Source organism: Suricata suricatta, chromosome 4 (assembly GCF_006229205.1).
Source record: "Suricata suricatta isolate VVHF042 chromosome 4, meerkat_22Aug2017_6uvM2_HiC, whole genome shotgun sequence".
Classification (NCBI taxonomy): Eukaryota; Metazoa; Chordata; class Mammalia; order Carnivora; family Herpestidae; genus Suricata; species Suricata suricatta.
In genome coordinates this window covers 5,416,514-5,438,564 of record NC_043703.1, presented here as the reverse complement: position 1 = coordinate 5,438,564, position 22,051 = coordinate 5,416,514, and the positions used below count along the sequence as shown (strand labels likewise).

Below are 22,051 nucleotides of genomic sequence, written 5' to 3'. Positions count from 1 at the left end.
CCCCCCCCCCCCCAGCACCTGCAGGTGAGGAAGATCCCCCCTGGGCGTGGGGCCTGCTGATGGGGCTCAAGATCTGAAAGGCCAGGAGAGCAGGGAGAGACAGCCCCAACCCCCAGGCGCCCCCCAATCTTCCCCAGGAAGGCCAGCATTGAGAATGTGGTGGAAAAGTCCCCACCGGCCTCTGGCTTGCTTCAATCTGGTGTCACCAAACATGCCTTCATCTGCGTTGACGTTTTACCAGGAACATCGGGCTTCTTCCTTCCTCCCTCCCAGGAGTATTCCTCGAGGGAAAATGAAGGCTTCGACAGCAAACTGCTTTGCCGGAGCTAGATCAACCTGGAATTATGTGTTGGGAGAGCTGAAGTGCACTTCCCTCCTTTTCCTCTGGCCGCTAGTTAGGTCGCTCCTGGAGACTGGTGATCCAGGGGAACCCAGAGAGGCTTTCGGTTCAGGGTGATTACAACTTTATGTGAAACTTTATGATGAGAGGATTTGTAAGCTGTGAGTTCGAGTCTCATGGGGAAGTCAACGGGCTCGCTCATGGCCTTTTGCGAGGTCCACACTCACATTATGCGAGTGTCCTGACTTGAAAACTGGGCCCACGGGCAGAAGGTTCTGGATAACTGTAATCACAGAGAAACAGAGTGGAAAGCAAATAAAATACAAGCGAAAACAGAAAGAAAACAGAAAAGAAAAAAGAAGGAAAGGAAAATACGTTGAAGGCGCTTTTTCCATAGGAAAAAAATATTTTATTTTTTTAAGAACAAATTCAGTTTGAAACAGACGTGGAATGGGACCTCACGGATTGTGTTTCGGGGGGCTGACTGCAATGTGGAAGGAAGGAAAGCAGACTGAAAACCTATGATAGGCTATTAAAATAAAATGAAGAAAGAAAAAAAATATTTATAACTCAAGCATAATACTGTGTTACTTACAAATTGGACAACGAAATCTTAAATAAATATCCATGGTACATAATTACGGCACAAATATGCAGCAATTTGGCAAACCTTTTATACCATTTTTTTTCCCTCATTACAGTGCAAAGGGGGAAAGACACTGCCTTTTAACAAGCTGTAGCTAAATACATTGCAAAATTCAGATTTTATACAAAACATCTTGCTTAGACTTTATAAAAAACCAACATTGCTCTATGTACACAATCTGGGTAAGAAAAGCCATTTCTGTCTTGTTTTCATGTGTATTTTTATTAAAAAGGTGAATAAGGCTACTGTAACATCCCAAATCCATATACAGTAAAATCTGAACCTATTTACAGCATCTTCACTTAAACGTTTACGGTGCAAATTCCAAAGTCAGGTGACTAGGGATGATAATACAAGCAAGGCATTTACAGTAACTTTTTCCAAAGCTGAACCAACTTCAAACAAAGGGACAGTTGGTAGATTGTCATATTCTGCACCAGACACAAAACAGACGCACAGAACACTTTTCAATTGGTTGCAGGTAACTCTTCATCAAATTCATCTGATTTTTCACAGTTTAGCATATAACCAAAATGTAGCCAACTGATGAGACACACATTTGATTTCATTAAAATCAGACTATTTCCCATTTTTCCCCTTCTTGCCCCCTCTCCCCCATCCTAAAGGTAATTGTTGATGGCTTACAAGAAAATCTTGCACGAATGCACGTAAAGGAGAGGGTGGGGTGATGGAAAGAATTACATATGTACTATGGCTGGTCACCATGGCAACCGTCCACAGAAATATGATATAGATATATATAATATATATTGTAGATATATATTATACATATATGTACACATGTGTACCACTCACCCACTCACACATACACACACGCACTTTGGACCAACATCATTTTCAGGTTCAGGAAATGGAGAATGAAAATCCCCGTGACAATTTGTTTTTGCAGGTACTCACTGGAGGTCTGAGAACCTTAAAATGCTGTTGCTACATTTTTTTTTCTCTCCCAATTCAGAAAGCAAAGTGTTACCATAGTAACGGGACTATGTTAAAGATGTCTATTTTGCATAGCACACAAAAAGTAGGTTTCCTGTTTACTCATTTTTGTTTCCCAAAAGGGAGGGCATGGGGAAGGGGGCGGGGGGAGGGGGCCGGAGCTCAACTTTCAGCCCAAACCCCCTCCGAGGGGACCTGGTGGATCTCAGCGACCACTTTAGCCATAAAACACAACACAGAAACAGAAATGCTGGAGCGTCTTTGCTTGCCTTTGTTAACTCTATGATGCGGTAACATCCATTTCCTGGTTGGTGGGGCTTGCGTTTTCTAGTCTAGGGTGACGGGAGATGCCTTCGGAGGACTGGGTTATTTTTGTGTTTACTCCTGTTATTGTCATTTTTGGAGCGAGGTTGTTTTCCCGAGAAGTAGCTGCCCAGTTTTTCTTTTGTAAGCACTGGGCATTGGGACCGCGTAATTACCACAGGTGAATTTCACATCTCTCTGCTGTGATTTGTGTGCAATCTTAATGTATATATTAGTACAAATCTTTCGCTCTCTATCCCTTGTGTTCTATAGACCTACTATAAATACGAGCCTTCTTCCTTCTTCCCCTCGACATCATCATTTATTTCCGTCTGAAGGACTCAAAGAGGTTCCCAGAGTGCTTCACCCGACACGGGTGCGCTGTGGCCTCGCTTGGTACCTCCGCGTCCGCCCTTGCAGCCGGACAGGACAGCACCGCCATAGACCAAAGGGTCCTGAGGCTCAGGTGGGGGTGGGGGGAGAGGGGACGGAGGGCCCTGGGGGGAGGGGTGGACGGGGAATCTGACCTACCTTTTATAGAGGAGAAGCCTCCCTAACGTGAATGATGATGGAACCGCAGCCTCTCTGACCTCTGGCTTGGAAAGGGCTAGGTCAGCCCTGGCTCCCTGCCACTCTCCTCAATGCTTTCCCTGTGTTTCATAAATGTGACCAGAATAGCAGCAGGGTCTGCCCTAACGTCATCCAGAGCAGACCGACTCTCCCACAGCGCCCAAGCCGACGCCTTATTGCCAGTACCGAGCAGTCCTGCCCAGGTCCGTGCGGCGGCCCTCCGCCTGGTGGTCCACCGCCCCTTTGTTCTGCCCCGGGAGACTCCAGCCTTCCTGCGCGCGCGGCCCTGCGACCAGCGGACCCTCAGAGGCCCCGGCGCCACCGCCTGTGTGGTGCCTCCTGCTTGCCTCTTAAAATCTCAGCCAACCAAAGTGCTGTACCACCCCCGGGGCCCCCTCCGCCTCTGCTCCGGACGCATTCACAGACAGCCCCCGGCCCTGCTCCCAGGCCAGTAACTCCTGGGCTTTCTGGTCTTGGCGGCAGAAGGCTCCTCAGCAGACAGGGTTTCCAGAAGCGTGTCACCCATGGCGCCACTGCTGAGGACCGGGCAGGGCAGGAGACTCCCAAGGTGAGTGTTCGCGCCGAGGTGCAGGGTGTGGTGTGAGGGGCTGGCTGCAGAGCCCCAGAGGTCGGCAGGGGTGTGTGCAACAACGGTGAGGGCCAGGCCGGGGCCTCGGAAAGCCTCCCCCCACCAGAGGTCCGTGTGACAAGTCCCGGTGCTCCTGGAGAGGGCGACACCTGCCGAGTTGCTCAGGGCCCGCCCCGCCCCGCCCCGCCCCGCCCCGCAGGCCCAGGTGATGGCGCAGGGCCTGCAGGCGGCAGGGGCGAGGCGGGCACCTTCCACCCGGCCTCCTCCCCGCCGACAGCGGCGGCCGGTGTCCTCCTCCCCGCGGTCCGAGCGCTACGGACTGGGTAAGCTGTCCAGCTCAACAGCGCTCTTCGGAGAAGGAGTGCTCCCTGTCCCCGCCGCGCTCCGGTCCGCTGAGCCGCGGGGGCCACCCGCCCCTCTGGGGCAGCGACGCTGGGTTTCCTCCGGACGCGAAGGTGCCGCCGCGGCTCAGACCTTGTAGTAGATGTTGGCCGGGCTCTGGGGCGGCATCTCCTGCACTATGTACACCGGGTGCCCGTAGTCCCCGCTCACCTTCTCGTAGTGCGGGCAGAACACGCTGTCCGCAGTCCTCAGCGGGATGATAATGTCACTGGGCTCCGAGCCGCTGGCGGCCGCGCCGCGCTTGGGGGTGGCCAGCGTGCTGAGCGACAGCGCGGCCGCGTGCTGCGGCGAGTGCTTCCGGTGCCCCCGGCGGTACTTGAGCAGCAGCACCACCAGCGTGATGATGATGACCACGAAGATGATGCACCCGGAAGCAATCCCGGCGAATAAGGCCACTTCGGAACCGAGGATGTTGTTCCCCGAATGCCCGGCGCTGCTGCCGTCCGTGCTGGGACCTGAGAGGCGGGGAGGGGAAGGAGTGACCCGGTTACCACTGCTGGCCTGCACCGTGACCGACCCCTGCCCCTGCGCACACCTGGCAGGACCAGAAGGAACCTGGGCTCCGCTCCTGGCCGCTCCCAACCACAGGTGTCACCGCCCACCACCCTCGGGGACTGGTGAGGACAGGCGGACACAAAGGAAGCGGCCACCTCCCAGGCCCAGGGCTGACCGTCTGGGCGTACTCCCCCCACCCCCTCCGGGCCCCACCCGAGGATATCTGTGGCCACCTGCTTTCCAGACAAGCCAGGGGGCCATGGCGCCACTTGTAACTCGTTTGTATTATATGATTTCCACCTAAGTATATTCATAAGGCAGCAGAGGGTCTCACACTGAACCGGCTGCCAAGCCAAACATGAAGCACAGAGGGACGGACTGGCATTATTAGATTATGCGCTTATCAGTTCGTCACAAGATTTTGACACAACTTGTCCCTAAAAGGTAGAAATAACAACTTCCCTCTGCGGTGCCCCAAAGAGGGGGCAATGGCCAGAGACAGTGACCACACCCGGCCACCCGCCAGGCGCACTGGTCCCTCACGCAGGACCCCTGACGTCTGCCTAGCAGTGACCATATAAAAATGTCCTCAGCCTGGAAACAAACACGTGGCTCTCTGCTCAAGGGCTGTTAAGAGAATGAACATCAATGGCGGCCAACTTTATGTGGAATTCTACAGTTGGGCCAGGGATGCGATGGGTATTTTATTTTCAGCTGAACATGTAAAAAAAAAAAAATGTCACTGTAACCACCTGAAGAACACAGCATGATGCAGGCTTTAGGATGCCATCACCTACAATGTAGAACAGGATCCATCAGGCTCTTTGTGGATTAGCCGTAATTAGGTGAGAGATTAGGACGTTAATTATATCCACACGAACATCAGCTCTATGCTAGTGTTGCAACAGGCACGATTAAGTGTCACCAATAAAAAGAACTTCGCTCTGCACGACTGGTGCTCATAATTGGCACTTCGATCTGCTGAATTCTACTCCTTTGAGTGGGAAACTTCCGTGGGAATGTGTGATTTTCTTATGGAGCAATTAATAACAAGCACCTGGGAGCCAAGATTACGGACTTGTGTCCAAGTGTTTGGACGCTGCTCTGCCTCTCGCGCACAGGACATGCAGGCGCGTCCACACACACTCACGGCTGCCATACCTGGATTTGGTTTGACGAAGGGACTTGTTGTTGAACTTCTTCCATTTGTACCGGCTTCTAGTTCTGGGCGTCGTGTTGGATCGTTGTGCCTGGTTGACCCAGCAGAACTCGCATCTATATGAGGAACCAGTGATTACTTACGGCCCAGACACCTCACGAGATCTAGCTCTAGCTACCGCATGTAAATCTCAAGAGGCACAGACAGCAATGAACGTGAGAGATTCTGTATGCAAAGTACTGTGACACACAAGAATAGAATCTTCCTTTTAAAACGAAACGGTGCTATGTCAGAGGTTTAGACCGTGGGGCCATCTGTGGAAACCATAGGGATTCTTGCATTTGGCAGGCAGAGCATTGCAGATGACATGTCAATTTAAACGAGCAAGTTGATTGACTACGATACCAATTTCTAATTAGAAGAATAAATCTTTCTGCATAATAGGTTATCTGTGTGTGACAAGGTTCAGTGAGCTAGTCTTAGTACCCAAGATGCAGAAATGGACCAAATGGCAGAAGCCTAAGTTTTCACTCTGGGTCACTTAATATTTTTTTTGAACCAAAGAGGTGTTTCACTTTTCATAAGAAAAAAAAGTGTGTATAGAGCTATATGTACATACACACATGGCAATGGACAGTGTACCTGGCTGACCTTAACTGTGAGAGGAAACTCCAATAAAAGAAGTTTGTTCCACTGACTGGAGGAATTCTGTCAGTGGCTCAAGGCGCAGAGAAGGATGTGTTTTCGAAACTAGGCTATGAGTGCGTGAAGGCGGGCGTTCATGGCCTCGGTGCCACGCTTGCCGGGGACTCAACCAGATAGGTTATGGTGGCTTCGTGGAGCAGCAGACGGTCTTTACCTTGTCCAACTTTCATGAGGATCTTCATGGCTCTTGTCTGGCACACCCCTCCCTCCTGGTTATCCAGGCCCTCCAAAGACCCATTTGATGTAGCTGATCAAAAATAAAATGGACAAAACAAAAAAATAAAGAAAAATCAGGAACTCAATAAGCCAAGTTTACATGAACATGAAATGTCTGAAAACAATTTGAAAAATAAGAATTCACTCTTAGTCACAAGTTTTTGGAACATATGGAATGCTGAAAGCCAACAAATAAAAAAATAAAGAAAATAAAGAAAAATGGATCCTGTCAACACCACTGCATGTGTGCTATCTGCGTTCAAGTTTACTTAGGTGCTTTCTCCTCCCTTCAGTATCCACTGATTTAGGGTTAGTCCATACATGAAAGGGACAGGATCTTCCAGAAAGCTTACTATTTCGGGGTCAGCCTCAAAAGAGCAAAATAGTTAATATAGTAACTTTAAAACATGGTAATCATCGCTCAACACCTGCTTCCTCTACAACAGATTTCCTGCTTTGAGAACAATTAGCTGGGCGCTCCCTGTTGGCCAAGCATCCAAGTTCGGTAAACACTAAGAGAGGAGACTCCCACACGCCCTCTTCTTTCCCCGCCTGATGTGAGATGAAGAGGTATGTTAGGACTCAGGTCTTCACATTCTGAATTTCATTCTCCATCAGTTTTGCCCTGGACCAGAAATATTAAGTGTGGCACCATCACCAAGACCGACCTTAGACAAACTCCTCAACCATGCTATGCGCTGGGCAACAGAGGGGACCACACATGCCCTCTGCCGTGGCAGGGCCCTGGGGCAACCTGGGGGTAGGAGGGGAGGCTGTCTGGCAGCCACATACCTCCTGTTTCCTAGCTCAATTCCCTTCCCAACTCAAGAGGGAGGAAGACAGGACATGTGACCACTGTCTGTACTTTTAGAAAAACAGCCTATGCTCTACTGTATTTACACATTGTTGTTGTGTCTCCTTTGGACGGCGAGTTCTTGGAATAGTGTTGTAACTAAAGCTGTAAAAAGACAGGCTGTCAGGTACTTTGCTCAGGAGGAGGATTTGAATTGCAGGCCAAGTTCCAGAAGAAAAAGAAGGTGGAGAGGGCTAGACATTTCCATTCCTCCGAAGTTCAAGGGGCAAGGCACAGAAGTGTTTCATATACATTTCTGCGCCGCAAATCATTCTCTACTCTGATTATCAAAGGTTTGTCTACTAACACTGTACTTTGCAAGGCATGGAAACAGGGCCAGAATTTCTGATAAAAACACATCCAAAGGCACTCTCTTAAGGAGCTGTTTTCCAAATAGCGGATCGGCAAACAAGGTCTACACGCGTACTCAGAAATATGTGTGCTGCAGAGAATGCTCTTGAGTTACAACTTTTACTTTCACTGTTTTCCTTAAAAACAATGACCGCTTCTTGTGTATAAATATCTCTTTGCTTATCTGAGTGCTTCCTTAAAGTTTACAGTCTTATAATCATACCTCACTCGTCCACTGACCCTGGCACCAGGTTTCTCCTGGGAAAATGGGCAGAACTACCATAATCGTTTTTGGGGTAAAGAGGAGACAGTACCCTCTTGTAGACTGTTGAGAAAACGTCTGGCAGAGAAGTTAAAACAAATACCTAAACACTTTATATGCCTCTGTGACTCTAATGAAAAGAAATCATTTTTTTCTTTCCCAAGTCTCCACCCGCTTTCTCTTTTCCCTCCATTTGACAGTTTCCCAAATGTCTAAGTCTCCTTTCCTCCCAGAGCCACCAAACAGTGTGGCAGTCCACGAGCAGGCACTGCTTGGGGCCAAGTGCAGAGCTGTGCTTTCATCATCTCCCCTTACTTATTTTAAGTTTTCTCACTTGCTCTTTCTCAAAAAATAGGCTCTGTCTCAATGTTGAAACATCTGGAAAGCTGAGGTCCATATTTGGCCGATGGCTTCAGAAGTTTAGTTTACTTAGTTCAAGCAGAATCTCAAAGTTTTCTATGTCATAGGCACATAAATGCCCTCACACGCCAACGTGCACCCAAATGCACAGTGAAATGATCTTTTTCTGCCTAACAGCTTAACAAATACATTAAAACCACGATCTGAAGAGTGGCACACAGAAAAGGGGGGAGGGGAGAGCTTTGTTTTAACCCGGAGGTGGTACGGTCAAAGATCAGGATCTGAGAGAAAACAACGATGACCACCAGAACGGGTCTGACAAGATGTGGCAGAGAAGAGTCACCGAGGAACAGAATTCAAACCCGCGACCCGGGAGGGAAAAGCTGCTCACTGCAGCTGTCCGTGTGGAAGTATGAGGCGTGCCCCTGTTTGGGTAATTTTTCCTCTCGATTTTAGTTTGTAGGTCCACGCCCTTTCTGAATACCAATGCGTCCGTGCCGAGCACCTGCTGGTGCACCTTGACTGTTGTCCAAGTACCCCCAGATGTGAAGAGCTCAGAGTATTCAGATCAGACTACCATCTGCAATTTAGCGTCCATGGACTATAAGATGTAGGAGGAAAATTGCGTAGCAGGAGAATGAATCTGCTCTGCATCTTTAACAGTTGAAACTTTTTTTTTTTTAATTCCTTGGAGGGGGGTGGGTGGGGGGAGAAGAGCCTTGAAGCCGTGAGTCGCACGGAGGGAAGTGGAAGATTGTGCCTTTGCCCAGTTCTTGGACACCAGAGGCCGACGCTGGTTTGGAGGGGGCGGGGGAGGGTGGGCCAAGAGGCAGAGCACTGAGATGTGCATCCCAGACGCTTGCTTCGTTCCCCTTTGAGTCAACTTGCAAGTTGCAAAGGGAGGACTGGAAGATATTGAAAACTTCATTACTAACATTAACCTAGTGTCCCAAACACCTGCTTGTTTAAAAAGGGAATAAACGATCAGATACAGCTAGCTGTTTGCTGTGAAGGAGTTTTGCCCAGCTCTAAGTTAGGAATGACCCGAGCGGTCACGGAAAACCTGTGCTGAAGCTGTCAGGAACCAACGGGAGCTTCGGAAAGTAAACGCTATAGCAAGTGTGAAATAACTTAGAGTGACTCGAACTTATAGCTGATCCAGTAATGAAAATTCCCCTCACTCTTCCCTACTACCTCCTCAGCCGGGAGCGGAGGGAGTATGGCTCTCGTTGTAGAGGTCGTCCTGTCCCTCGCCTTGAGCAAGGACACTGACAAGTGTCCTGTCCTCATGGTGCCTCCTTATGGCAGTACCCTCTGAAATAAAGCCACAGGATTCATGAATCCTCTGATTTCTGCCATAGCACCCGGGCACCCAGAACCTTTAAAAGGCACAGTGGTGGATCACTTTGGGAAACAAGAAATTGCCAACGCTTGGGGAGAATATCTAATTTCATTTCAGGAGACAATTTTGCAATATATTTTATTGTTGATCTCAACGTATTCGGAATTTTTAACTTAGAGAAAGGGTAAAATTAACTTGTTACCTCATTACACTTAGTTTTTCTTTGTATCCACCAGCATTATCTAATGCTGCCACAACTAGAGTATTTCTAAACAGATGAGACTGCACTTAATTATTTGGAGATAGAAAAGCAACCCTGTCATACCTAAGCTTTCAGTGCCCATTTTTCCCCCTTGGCCTAGAAAGAATACAGACTTTATAAAATTAAAAATTACTAGCAAAGTTTCTCTATCCAGTTAGAAAATGGGCTTAATAAAGAAACATGGGCATTTTATAGCCTGCTTTTAAAAGCTTCTGCTTCAGGGATCTAATTGCATGTAGTAAGTACACTGAAATTACCAGATTGTTCCCCTGGGGCCTGATTTCCAGTGGGTGGAGATCATTGCTCAGCAGAAAAGTACCCCGAGTTCACACCACCTAAAAGTTGTCTCCGTCTGAAAACCGCACTGTTCACATCTGCGGCTTCCCATACATTTGCACACGGACCTATGGGGCAGCCCCCACTCACTGGCCATCCGGGGAGATGACCCAGTGAATACAGCAGATGGAAGGGGCAGGAAGCTTTCTGGCGTGTTCTCCAGACTGTGCCCACGGAGAGGAAGTGACAGTGCGTTTTCACAGGTCTTCATCTGACGGCCACTGCCCTGCGCCCAGGAGGCGCCGCACTCTGCCGCACGGGCTCTGGGCTGTTTGCGGTCGCTCACTGGGGTGACACTGTGCGAACCAGGTGGAGGGGTCCCTGCTGGCTTGGTGCCGTTATGTGGGTCTCATGCACAAAGAGGTCAGCAACAAGAGCAGCACAAAAAAATTCTCCAGGATAATGTAATATGTAACATCACCAGGAAGAAACTTTCTTGGCCCTTCTGGAAAGGATGAGAAAACATGCTCCTACTACATTTGAACTATGTGCAAAGGTAGCTTCCCAGGATGGGGCCGGGCCCGGATGGACACTCAGAGCAAACCTTGTTCTCCACTCCATCAAAGCAGCCTACTGATGGGAGACCGATGATGAACAGAGGACCAAGAAAGATGCAGAGATCAGTTTCCTAATAAGAATAATTTATCTTATATCATTTATATAAAGCCACACCTATTTGCTCGTATTTGATGATGCCACAGACAGCCCTTTATGACCAGTCTCTACGGGATCATCCTCTGTGTCCGGTTCTCTTCCACCCACGTAACGACGTGCTGGCCCTGGGAATTCGGCTTCTTCAGGCCTGTCTTCCTGCACATTGGTCTTTCTCCTTATGCTCAACACAGACCCAGAACGAGACGCCTGTCACTTGCCAATCTGAGGAACCCAGAGCAGCAGAAGCAAGTAAGAGATGTGGAGAGTAAAGCCCTGACCTTCAAATAAACGTGGTACAAAACTAGCTGTCTTCTACCAGCGCCTGCAACTCTTTGAGAGTCTAAAGGCAAAAAAAAAAAAAGCTGGAATGAGATCTGTACGGTGAAAACGAAGGAGCCTGATAAAATGTCATCGGTTACTGTGAACACACAATCCCGGGAAACCGAGAGCCACTTAAAACCCTGACATCAATTCCAATTCAAATTGTCTAATATGAAGACGGGGATTTAACTTCTAGATCTCAAGGCAGCTCGATGCCTAGGATATCAGAAGTATCCTTTCAGATGCTGAGAAGATTCTAAACATGGAGACGATGATGTTCAGTGAGGGGCAAAAATAAAGGCCTTCTTCTGTAATTAATAAAAACTTCTGAAACAGAAACAGCTGTACAGTGTGCCAAAAGGAAGGAGAGAGCTTCGCTTCTGCTAACTTCTTTTCACGTGTTTCTTTGTGGATTTATCGTGTGAGAAATGGGGAATGTGTCACCATCGGTTTCCAAGGGCTTCAATATTTCTCTCTGGCAGAATGTTCAAGAAAATTCAGCATGATTTCAAAGCACGTGGCATTTCATCCCATAGTACTGAACTTGCCTTATCTTTGCTACAGAAACAAACACTTCTTAAAATGGCCTCCATGGGAAGAAAGAAATATACAAAGGAAGATCTTTTCAAAGTGAAATATACACCCACAAAAAGGGTTTCTTTTATTTATTTTTTTAATGTTTTTATTTATTTTTGAGAGAGAGAGAGACAGCATGAGCAGGGGAGGGTCAGAATGAGGGAGACACAGAATCCGAAGACAGGCTCCAGGCTCTGAGCTAGCTGTCAGCACAGAGCCCGACATGGGGCTCGAACCCATGAACCATGAGATCATGACCTGAGCCGACGTCAGACGCTCAGCCAACTGAGCCACCCAGGCGCCCCTCTTTTTTTTTAATCTCTGCCTGATGCCATCGCTCTCGCTGGCATTTGATGAGCTGACTGTGGTGTGTGGGGAACAGTGCACAGCTGACACATGGCAGAGGCTCCTAGTGACTTGGGATGCAGGCCCCACCCCCCACCCCGAGGAAACATTGCCCCACTATGGTTAAGAAGGATCACTTGAAGTAAAACCACATCACTATGGTTGTGCTTTGAAATTTCAAGGCAGTAAATCATGCATTAAGAATTAATAACTGGCTTAGCCCCAGTGACTTCTGCACAACACAATTAATTAGTTTCTCTGCTAGACAGAACGGTTTGGGGAAAATGAATTTAAAAATGGAGTCGCAACTTCGACCTTCCCGCTTGCGTTCTAGCAGTAAGCGGGAAGGAGAGATGCCAGGTATCAAATATAAATGGATGCTCTTGACTAAAAGAGCATAATTTTATTTCCTCAGTTTCACGTGTTCATCACGAACAATGATAGGATGTCCTATTGATAGCAGAATTGAGAAGGTTTTAAGAATGTTTAACAACCTTGAAACAGTTTAGTGACCTTTGTGTGTTCCCTAGAAGACTTAATGACCCATACTCCTTTGCCATTTTATGTTAATTTGGGGGGAAGAGGGGAAATAAGAGGATGCTACGTAAACGGAGTGTGAAGGTGCCGCTTATTTATCGTATTGTAGGTCTCATACACCCCATGAGACCTGGACACGGAGGGAGGTCAACGTGTGGAGAGAACAGGAACAGTACGAAGTGAGAGTCTGCACATCGAGAACGTGAGCGATCCTATCACAGTACTCCAAAAATCTTTCAACCATCAAGAACCGTATACAAAGATGAGTGAGTGGCAATCATGGGAGATGCTAGGCGCCAAGGTCACCTTTGATAACACAGTCCTGAGAAGTCACTGATTACATACAACCAGACTGAAAAGGAGAGGCCATAGCCGTGTGTGTGGGCGTGCATGCGTGTGCGAGCTCACACGTAAGAGGTGTATGTCAGTGAAAGAAATACCCTTCAGGCTGCAGCAGCGCACTGACGTTTTTCTGAGAAAGATCAGTCTTTGCCACAGATTCCCTGCCCGTCTTTTTCTAGAGGCCCGTTAATCACATGAGACTGATGATGGGGTAGTTTACTCTATTTCCCCTTAAAACTACACCTCCGACACCTTAGTGCCTTGACTTTTAATGGAGAATTCTGTTGAGAGAAAACATCCCTTTCTACGTCTAAGATTTTATGGCTAAAAGCTAGGATGATTTATGTATGGAAACTTTCATTAGGTAAAAAAAAACTTCAATAAGTTCTCATAAGACAAATTTTCATCTAGTGGGCTTTACGAGGATTTATCTTATTGTCACAGCAGTTCAGGCAAAGTGAACATGGTGGGGATGTGAGAGTCAGCAGTAAAATTACCTTCATACATGAGAGTCAACCTGAATATGGCCAAAGCCTCCTAAAAGGAATCATGCTTCGTGTGGCTTGGCGAACTCACCAACTGTGGGATCATGACCTGAGCCACCCAGGTGCCCTAGGAATTATATCTTAAAACTAGGTGGCCGGGGGCACCTCAGTGACTCAGTTGGTTGAGTGTCTGACTCGATCTCAGCTCAGGTCATGATCTTGCGGTTTGAGGGTTTGGGCCCCATGTCAGGTTCCGAGCTGACAGCGTGGAGCCTGCTTTGGATTCTCTCTCCCTTTTTCCCCCTCCCCCGCTCAGTCTCTGCCTCTCTCAACATAAATAAAACAAACTTAAAAAATAATAGGTGGCCAGATGACCATTTCGATAGACGGACCAAACTCACATTAAAAAAACAAAACAAAACAAACCAGCAAGAATGATGTAGGAGGTCAAAAGATAAAACATCATCCCCGTTGCCTACATTAGCCTTACTTAAGCATTCAGATTTGTAAAACAGACCTCCCAGTCAAGAGACCGTGATAATATCTCATGAAAACATTCTGAACTGTGGAGAAGCATGTGTTTGAGTGAATTATTTCCAGCCCACTGTCCGCTGCCCACTCCCGGGTTTCTGACAGTCTTAATTATTAAAGTATCTGTGTGGAGATATGGAAATGACTGGATTGCCAAGGGTCGGAGTAAAAAGTTCACGGTGGGGAGGGCGCACATCCCCGGATGCCTTGCTCATTCTGCTGTCACTAATCGGACGCAATGATATTAATGGCCCAGTAACTGGGCGGGTGCAGCACTGGAGTGGCAAACGTCCACCTGAGGCAGAGCTTGTCTCTGGGCGGTAAGACTTACTAGTGACTGAATTCACTTTGCTGACAGCTTAGAATATGACTCTGCAGATGAGAAAACGCGCCCCTCTCTCCGTGGCACTGGAGTTTAGATGGACGTGATGGTATTTGCTTTGACCATCTAGAGACCGCTGGTAACCCCAATAAAGTGCCCTGTCTGAATCTGCCCTACACATGAACCCTATTCCATTCAGGGAACACCTTCATAGTCTAGGAACCTAGAGCAATTTTCCACATGTTTGCTTCAATAAAAGAATACCTTCATCTCTTGGTTCAACATCAGGAACAATGAAACCAGGCTATTGCACTGATGCAAAAAGCCATTTTCAAAGGGGAACTGTTGTTAGTAACTGCTGTTAATACAGGCTTCCTCGGTAATGGAATCCCTCCCTCCCCCCACCCATCCACCCATACCCCCCTCCTTCCCTCCATCCATCTATCCAGCATCCATCCATCCACCCTCCCTCCCTCCCCCCACCCATCCACCCATCCACCCTCCATCTAACCAACCACCCTCCTCCCCTCCATCCATCTATCCAGCATCCCTCCATCCACCCATCCATCCGTCCAACTAAATTGTAGCACTTGTACTTGACGATGGAACTTTGAAGTCTCATGGTCTCTATTTGTGTATTTGAGAAATTTAAAATCTTTATAATTCTGCTATTTAGCAACTTTCCATTGAAGGGCTTGAAGGACTTGATAACTTTTTAAAAACACACAGTAGCACAGTCTTAGTAAGAAACGGAATTGATGGGGCGCCTGGGTGGCTCAGTTGGCTAAGCATCCAACCCTTGATTTGGGCTCAGGTCATGAACTCACAGGTTGTGAGATGGAGCCCCGAATCGGGCCCTGTGCTGACAGTGCAGAGCCTGCGTGGGAGTCTCTCTCTCATCTCTCTGACCCCACCCGACTCATGCACATGCACTCGCACTCTCTCAAAAAGTTTTAAAAAAAAGAAACGGAATCGATTAAAAGACCTACAAATAAAGAGGCTTCGTGGTAGACTGGACACACTGTTATTACAGCCACCTTGTCCCGGGGCCATGCTCCCTTCCTGCTGCTCGTGGGCTGGTCTCAACTCGGGGGCCTCTGATGAACTGAGTCCCACGGCACACGACAGGTACAGGGCCTCTGCGTCTGAGCAGGAGGTACCTGGGTGGTGGGAGCTTCTCTGTACGGCTAGGAGCCCCCTCCCTACTGTCCCTGTGTCTGTGGGGTCCACGAGCCCCCTCCCTACTGTCCCTGAGTCCGCGGGGTGCACGAGGACACAGTCTTCACCGCGCGTGCGATGGCACACGTGTATGCCCCCTTCTCTTGCCGGGCGAGAGGCTCGGGAGCACCGTCACGGACTCACGATGCTGTTCTCGGGGTCCCCTGGCCTTGGTCTGGGTTTGGACTCTGGCATTTCATGGCCGTGTGAACTTTCCAAGCTCTGGTTTTCTCATGGCGATAAAAATGTCTCCACCACGTGTTTTTGAGACTGCAAAGTGACACAGAGCGTGTGAGGCGCTTCCCTTTCTGTGATCAAACGCCTAGCCTGGGATCTCAGAAGCGAAGGAACAAACATGTGACTCTTAAGAACTGCACAAGTTTTCTCCAAGTGATCTTCTAAAAAATTGTTTTATGTCTGTCTATGCCTCTTGGCTATTTTTAAAAGTGCTTTAGTTTGCTTTAAATTTTGATCTTCAAGGTGAGTATTTAAAGGCTATTAAGAAAGAAACTCCTTCTCTCTCATGCTCGTGTTAGGTCTCCGGCAGCACTCGCTTATTTATAAGGCTAAGTGGACTTTCACAAAGCTATAAATACAAGTGCTGGATATTAACATGCATTTTATGAAACGTTAAGGCGGTTTTATTCTGAGCGATTCCTAAAGAATTCCGATTTCTACAAGGAATCTTCACTTCTCATCTGCTCTTGCTTCCTCTTATTTTGCACATGAGGTTTTTCTTCAGTCTTGCCCCCCCTTCAATGCCTTCCCATTGTTTAAGAATCGGCTGTCTTTTTCTTTCCTTAGTGATTTTTGGGGATAAGGCATAGCGTTCACAGGACTCTCTCTGTCTAGCTTTAAATGAAATGAGCTGTCAGGACTGCCCAGGTGACACCACAGGATGTGAACGGAGTCCGTTCTCCAATACCCTCGTCCTTCTGTGCCCTCGGGGACCCACTGAGAGAAATACCCGACGCCGTGCCTCCATCAGGCCCGTAAGCCAGAGTTTCTCAGCTCCATCTCCAGCTAAGCAGAAGCTGAGACTTTCTTCCTCAAGGGCAAGGAATATAAGCTTTATTCGTAGGAACTTCAACAAGGAGTCTCACGGATACATTCTAGAAGTGCCTTCAGTACAGTCAGAAGAGGATTTCACGTTACATTAAAAAATAATAGAAACAACACTTCTAATTATCAGACTAACAAAAAATGTTCTTTCCCAGCCTGTCTCAGCGACAAGGCAGCCCTGACGCCCTTTTCTCTAGGAGGAGATTTACACCATGTTAGAATGTTGCCGAAATTATCGATAAAAATACAGTGATTCCTTTGTGTGCCGGGGACCTGAGAAGAGACCCTGGCCGGGCTGGTGAAATGCAAGTGCAGAAAGGATCACGTGGACAGAGCCCTCCTCCCGCCCTGGCTCTTCTGGGTCTCACAGAGGATCTGCTAACAAGCCCTGGCAATTCCACCGACAAAAAGATACATAAATGCATGTTTCTTTGTCAAGGGAGCCCAAGGACAAAAGAACTTTTATAACATTCCAGGAAGACGGAGGGAAGAGATCTTATAATTAAGTTATGCAGCATTACTGAAACTTGTAAACTCTCTGGAGTTTCATTTTACGGATGGTTTGCAAATAAATTATACTTTGCGAGCACATCTTCCCCGCCCGCTAGCTGGCAGGAAAGCATTGCTTTGCCCTTGGTCTCCAGCTTCACGCATTCGGCTCCGAGGGGGCCCTGGGGTTGTGCCTGCTGGGAGCCAACCCCGGAAACGAGCGCTTTACATGGATCACGCATTTTGACTCCTGTGTCCCTGCGAAGGCAGGTACAGTCACCTCTCCAGTGCCCAGATGAGGAGATCAGGGCAGGGGCTGATGTGGCCCCCCATCGAAGGGCATCCTAGAACCCAGCTCTGTCTGACCTCGGGCTGCTCTGTCACTTTGCACGGCGTGCGCCGATAATCCTCCAGACTCCCAAGTGTCTGATGGACATTCGGTGACAACGATGACAGTTGTAACTTAGAAATAAACATGTGCTTAAATGCTGGGATTTGGCAAATTGTACACAAGGTATGAAGAGAACTCCTCACTCCAAAGTCGGGGGTATGAGTGACAGGCTGATATTGTCATGTCACTAAACCTGATGGAAGTGTAGCTTTTGCTCCATTTATCATATAAAATAATTAGTGAGCAAAAACCCATAATCACTTTACACAGGCCACACATTCTTATACATCTGAAAAGAAATCTGCACGGAAAAGGACATTCGGAAGTTCGCACAACGATGGTGCCGGGAAAGGTTAGCGTGTCTGAGCGCCAGCTGCTGGACCTACTACCCCCTGAAATACGTACGTGGAAAACCCAAAGGGAAAACAATCCCCAAAGGAAGATAAATGTAACTAAATAAGAATAATTATAATAAGTGCAGGAAATGGACTTTGCTATTCCCCTACTTTGATTCTTCAAGGGTAGTGTTTTGTACTATTTGTATGCAAGCATTTTGATTTATTTTGCAATTTTGCTCAGAAGTGGTTTATACCTAAAAAATAGCAACAAAGCTGACTGTGGAGCCTTCCAATTTTATATGCTCTGATTTTTAAAAAAAAAAAATTGCTTTAGAGAACTAAATCAATGGCCTAGGAAATGGTGACTCATGCAGACTTGGTTACTGCTCCTCAGGGAAGACCTTCCCAGGGCAAAGACAGGGAGAGGCAGCTCTGGGAAGGACCGCTGTGAACGCCATAGGGTGGACCTTGAAGAACAGCCTTTAATCAAACAATCGTTGGAAATGACGACGTTCGGACTAGTCCCCAAGTCCAAGTCTTGGCTATGGATTTGAAGTAAAATATCGTAAAAGTTACAGAAGGCTGAACTGGGGCGGGGTGGGGGGGGCTTGCACACATGGTCTGCTTTGTCACACGGCTCTGTTGTGTGGCCACTGTTCACTTAAAAGTATGAACACAGTGGCACTCGCTTGTCACCAGTCTCTGACTCACATAATTTTGGTAGTGTGATGAAAACCCCTTTGTAGGTATTTTGCAAGGTCCTGTGCGAGCCTGGATCACCAACCTACGGAGCCCTCCTAAAGTTGGAGGTGGCCAAGGGCCAACACGCCAAAACTGCTGACTCACTCGGCTCGGGCTTATGGTCTCTAAGGAGGAACTGTAACCGGGGCACAGAGAGTATCTACAAGAAAAGTCTATGACACAAATATGAAGGCTGAGAACACAGTCGGGAAGGCTTTCCTCCTCTGTTAGTTGGACTGTTTACCAAGACAGGGCTTCCCTTCAAAATGCACAGTTGAGAACAGATAAGTTATTTCATAAACTTAAAAATATTTTAAAGGCAAAATAAAAATAACTATAGGTAATACAAAATAATGCGTACTATGCTTTTAAGGCAATTGAGGTGCCTGTAATCGGGGCACCTGGGTGGCTCAGTCAGTTGAGCTTCCGACTTCGGCTCGGGTCAGGATCCCTCAGTTCGTGAGTTCGAGCCCCATGATGGGCTCTGGACTGACAGCTTGGAGCTGCTTCAGATTCTTCTGTGTCTCCCTTTCTCCCTGCTCCTCCCCTGTTCACACTCTGTCTCTCCTTCTCTCTCGAAAATTGAATAAAACATTTTAAAAAGAAAAAAAAGAATCTGAATGTGATAAAGAATAGGAGGGAGGCTTTTTCAGACCAACTGGCAATAACATCCCCCTTTTACTCATTAAAATTAGATTTTTTGATGCAAATTAGGCCCAAGGCTAATTACTCAAATAGGTCACTTGAGAAAGTCAATTCTAAACCTTTAGAAAACCCACATATGTCATTTTGCCACATGTCACAGCAAATAACCATCTATGAGAAAAACTAATGAGGAAGCGTATCATTTTGTCAAGTCATTTCCTCAGGGAATTTAGTGGCTACTTGGTAGGTTTAAAAATACACTTCCAATTAAGGACTAAAATTTACTTCTAAAACTCCAAAGCGTGGGGACTATATTCTGGATCTGGTAACAAATTAAATGTCTTTAAAGAAGTCATAGCAGATCCCATCCATTTCAGGTGGAGAAAAGATACATGAACAGGAGACTCTACGCTGGACGTGTATATCCAACCATAAGATGGTGTGGAACTGCAGACCTCCATCATGGGCCATAGACAACAACCATGAATGAACTTTCTAGAAAATAAATTAAAATTCAATGAAACAAAGGGGCTTCCTCCTTAAGCACAGGGGGCAGGACTAGAACCCAGTCTCTGGGCTGCTGGGAATTATCCAGGGAATGAACCAACACCTCGGGACCCCACGGGTAATTTGGACCTGGAAGTTCCCTCTGGGGTAGCTTGACTCCACACTATCCCTTTCCTGTCCTTCCCCTGACAAGGAACCGCACACACACTGTGCGTAGGACAGCATCCTCCACACCCAATGGCATCAAGTGCCTCGAAGCCAACGGATGACCTGAAGTGTTAAAAATACACTTGTGAAGCTGGGGGGCATGCCGCCCGCGACCTTGAACAGCACTATTTCAGGTCCAGTGGGACTCCTGGGTGTGTGTGAGTGATCGTTTGATGTGGGAATCGGTGACATCTAAGAATCTTGAAATTCTTGGAGAAGCAATGCGAAGTCAGCATTAACTTTTTAAACTATTTTAAAAATGTGTTCTTCTCTTCTCTCACCTTCTTTCCTGGGCAAGCTGTCTATCAGTGGCCTCCGCTGTGGGGCTGGGGTAAGAAAGGAGCCTGTGGCTTGAGTATCTTCCTGTGTGTGCGACACCACAGGGGTCCCCGAGCTGCCTAGTGAGTGACAGTGTCCCGGGTCAGCCTCCCAGTGACAGCGCTCAAACGGCCTCTCGAGGTTTCCCACTCGAAGCCCTTACCTCTAGTTTAAGAAAGACTGTTTCATCCCAAGCTACCGTGTGGTTTTATACAGTAAACCTGAACTCTGAGCCGAGTCCTGCAAGCTACCTGCTCCTGAAGCTAAGAATGAGTTTTTACCAATAGAAGAACAGTAAGAGACGCCATGATTGTCTGGATTAATATTATAATCGTAAATTAAACTGTGCAGAATTCTAAGTACATACCTGCCCTGAACTGATGCCACGTGGCTACTCACCGCTCACCCCTTAACATGAAGGTGCCGACACCAAGCGCACAGTGTCTGTATTCGCACACAGGACCTCACACTTAAGGTCAAATCCCACCATCTGTGACAAAATGCCACCTGCGCTCAGTGCGGGGGGTGGGGAGACGCAGAATGTACAAATCCTTCTTTATGACATCATCAACAAAAATCAGCGAGCAAAATCTGGGTGTTGGCTTCTCTCCATGGAAGAGCCAGATCGTGGACTTGGGCTGCACATGCAGTTCTAGTGACAGACACTGAACCACAGAGCGTCCCCTCTGGGTACTGCACCTGCTCTCTCCCACCTCCTCTGGGCAACAGGCTCTTGAGTGAGTTCATCTGGGGTCAGTTTCAGTTCCCTGCCCTAAACATCAGCGTCCTTGGGAAACCGTCTTTAAAAGAATTTTTTAAAAATTTGGAAGGCTTATTTATTAGTTAGAGAGAGAGAAAGTGTGCGCAAGTGGGGGAGGGGCAGAGAGAGAGAGAGAGAGAGAGAGAGAGAGAGAGAGAGAATCCCAACCAGGCTCCATGCTGTCTGCACAGAGCCCAAGGCAGAACTTGAACTCAGATCATGACCTGAGCTGAAGTCGGATGCCTAACCAAATGAGCCACCCACACAGGCGCCCCGTGAAAAAGTCTTTAAATATATAAACTGCTAGGCTTCTAGTAGCTCCATTTATGTTATCTAATAACTATTCTATATTTTCAAAGATTTCTCTGTTATTCTATAGACTTTATCACCCCATTTGTTTGTTTCTTCCATCGGAATACTTCTATTTTCATTTTATGATGATTATTCTTTTAAGTCTACAATTTACCCTTTTTCCTTCCTTCGTGGTACTTATTCTTGCTAAGCTTCTCTCCTGGTGTCATGTTGGCTTAAAAATCAGTTTTTAATCTCTCGTGTTTCACGTCTTGCAGTGTGGGCCATCTTCATCTTAATAATGAACGGGGTAAAAACTAGCGGACTGTTGAGTACTAGGTAAGTATTCAGGGAGTGACCGACTTTGCACACTAAAGAGCGGCTGGTGGGCTGGGAAAGCCAGTTTCAACAGGATCAAGACAGAGGGGGGCAGCCCAGCGAACAGCAGCTCTGAATTCCCTGACGGACTGAAGCCGGGGTAACAAGTGCGTGCACAGGGCAACCCAGCCCCGAGCACAGCTTTAGACCAAAGACATGAAGGAAAAAACATCTCATTGCTTGAGTGATGTAATCACTGGCCTCAGTCACAGACACTGCACTCTGACAAAACCCTGGACCAGGAATAACCCTACCTTCCTGCCAACCTGCAATACCGCAATCTGCCCCTAGGGGGCATGTGCTTGGGTGAGGGCATCCTTGGACCTCACAGTTTTGGGGCTGGAGTGGTAGTTCAGATATGGCCCCAATGACACACAGATACACAGTATGTTTCCTGAAACAATGTGTCATTTTACGATGTAGACAGAAAAAAGAATTCATTGAA

The 22,051-nt window shown here is 47.5% G+C and overlaps 1 protein-coding gene across 1 annotated transcript; it reads right to left on the bottom strand.

Moving 5' to 3' along the window:
• Positions 1 to 726: 726 nt before the first annotated feature.
• Positions 727 to 20,653, bottom strand: EFNB2 (ephrin B2). Its single transcript, XM_029936453.1, has 4 exons — positions 20,545 to 20,653; positions 6,321 to 6,413; positions 5,464 to 5,577; positions 727 to 4,262 (listed from the first exon to the last, which is right to left on the bottom strand). Exons 2-4 carry the CDS (start codon positions 6,346 to 6,348, stop codon positions 3,874 to 3,876), a joined length of 531 nt encoding a protein of 176 aa, XP_029792313.1. The 5' UTR covers positions 6,349 to 6,413; positions 20,545 to 20,653; the 3' UTR covers positions 727 to 3,873.
• Positions 20,654 to 22,051: the final 1,398 nt, after the last annotated feature.

Excerpts from the sequence above, each read along its gene's own strand:
- EFNB2 (XM_029936453.1), bottom strand. The coding sequence starts at position 6,348 with ATGAAGATCCTCATGAAAGTTGGACAAG. Across the intron at positions 5,578-6,320 it reads CCTCATGAAAGTTGGACAAG|ATGCGAGTTCTGCTGGGTCA; the intron begins GTAAAGACCGTC and ends TTCCTCATATAG. Across the intron at positions 4,263-5,463 it reads CTTCGTCAAACCAAATCCAG|GTCCCAGCACGGACGGCAGC; the intron begins GTATGGCAGCCG and ends CCCGCCTCTCAG.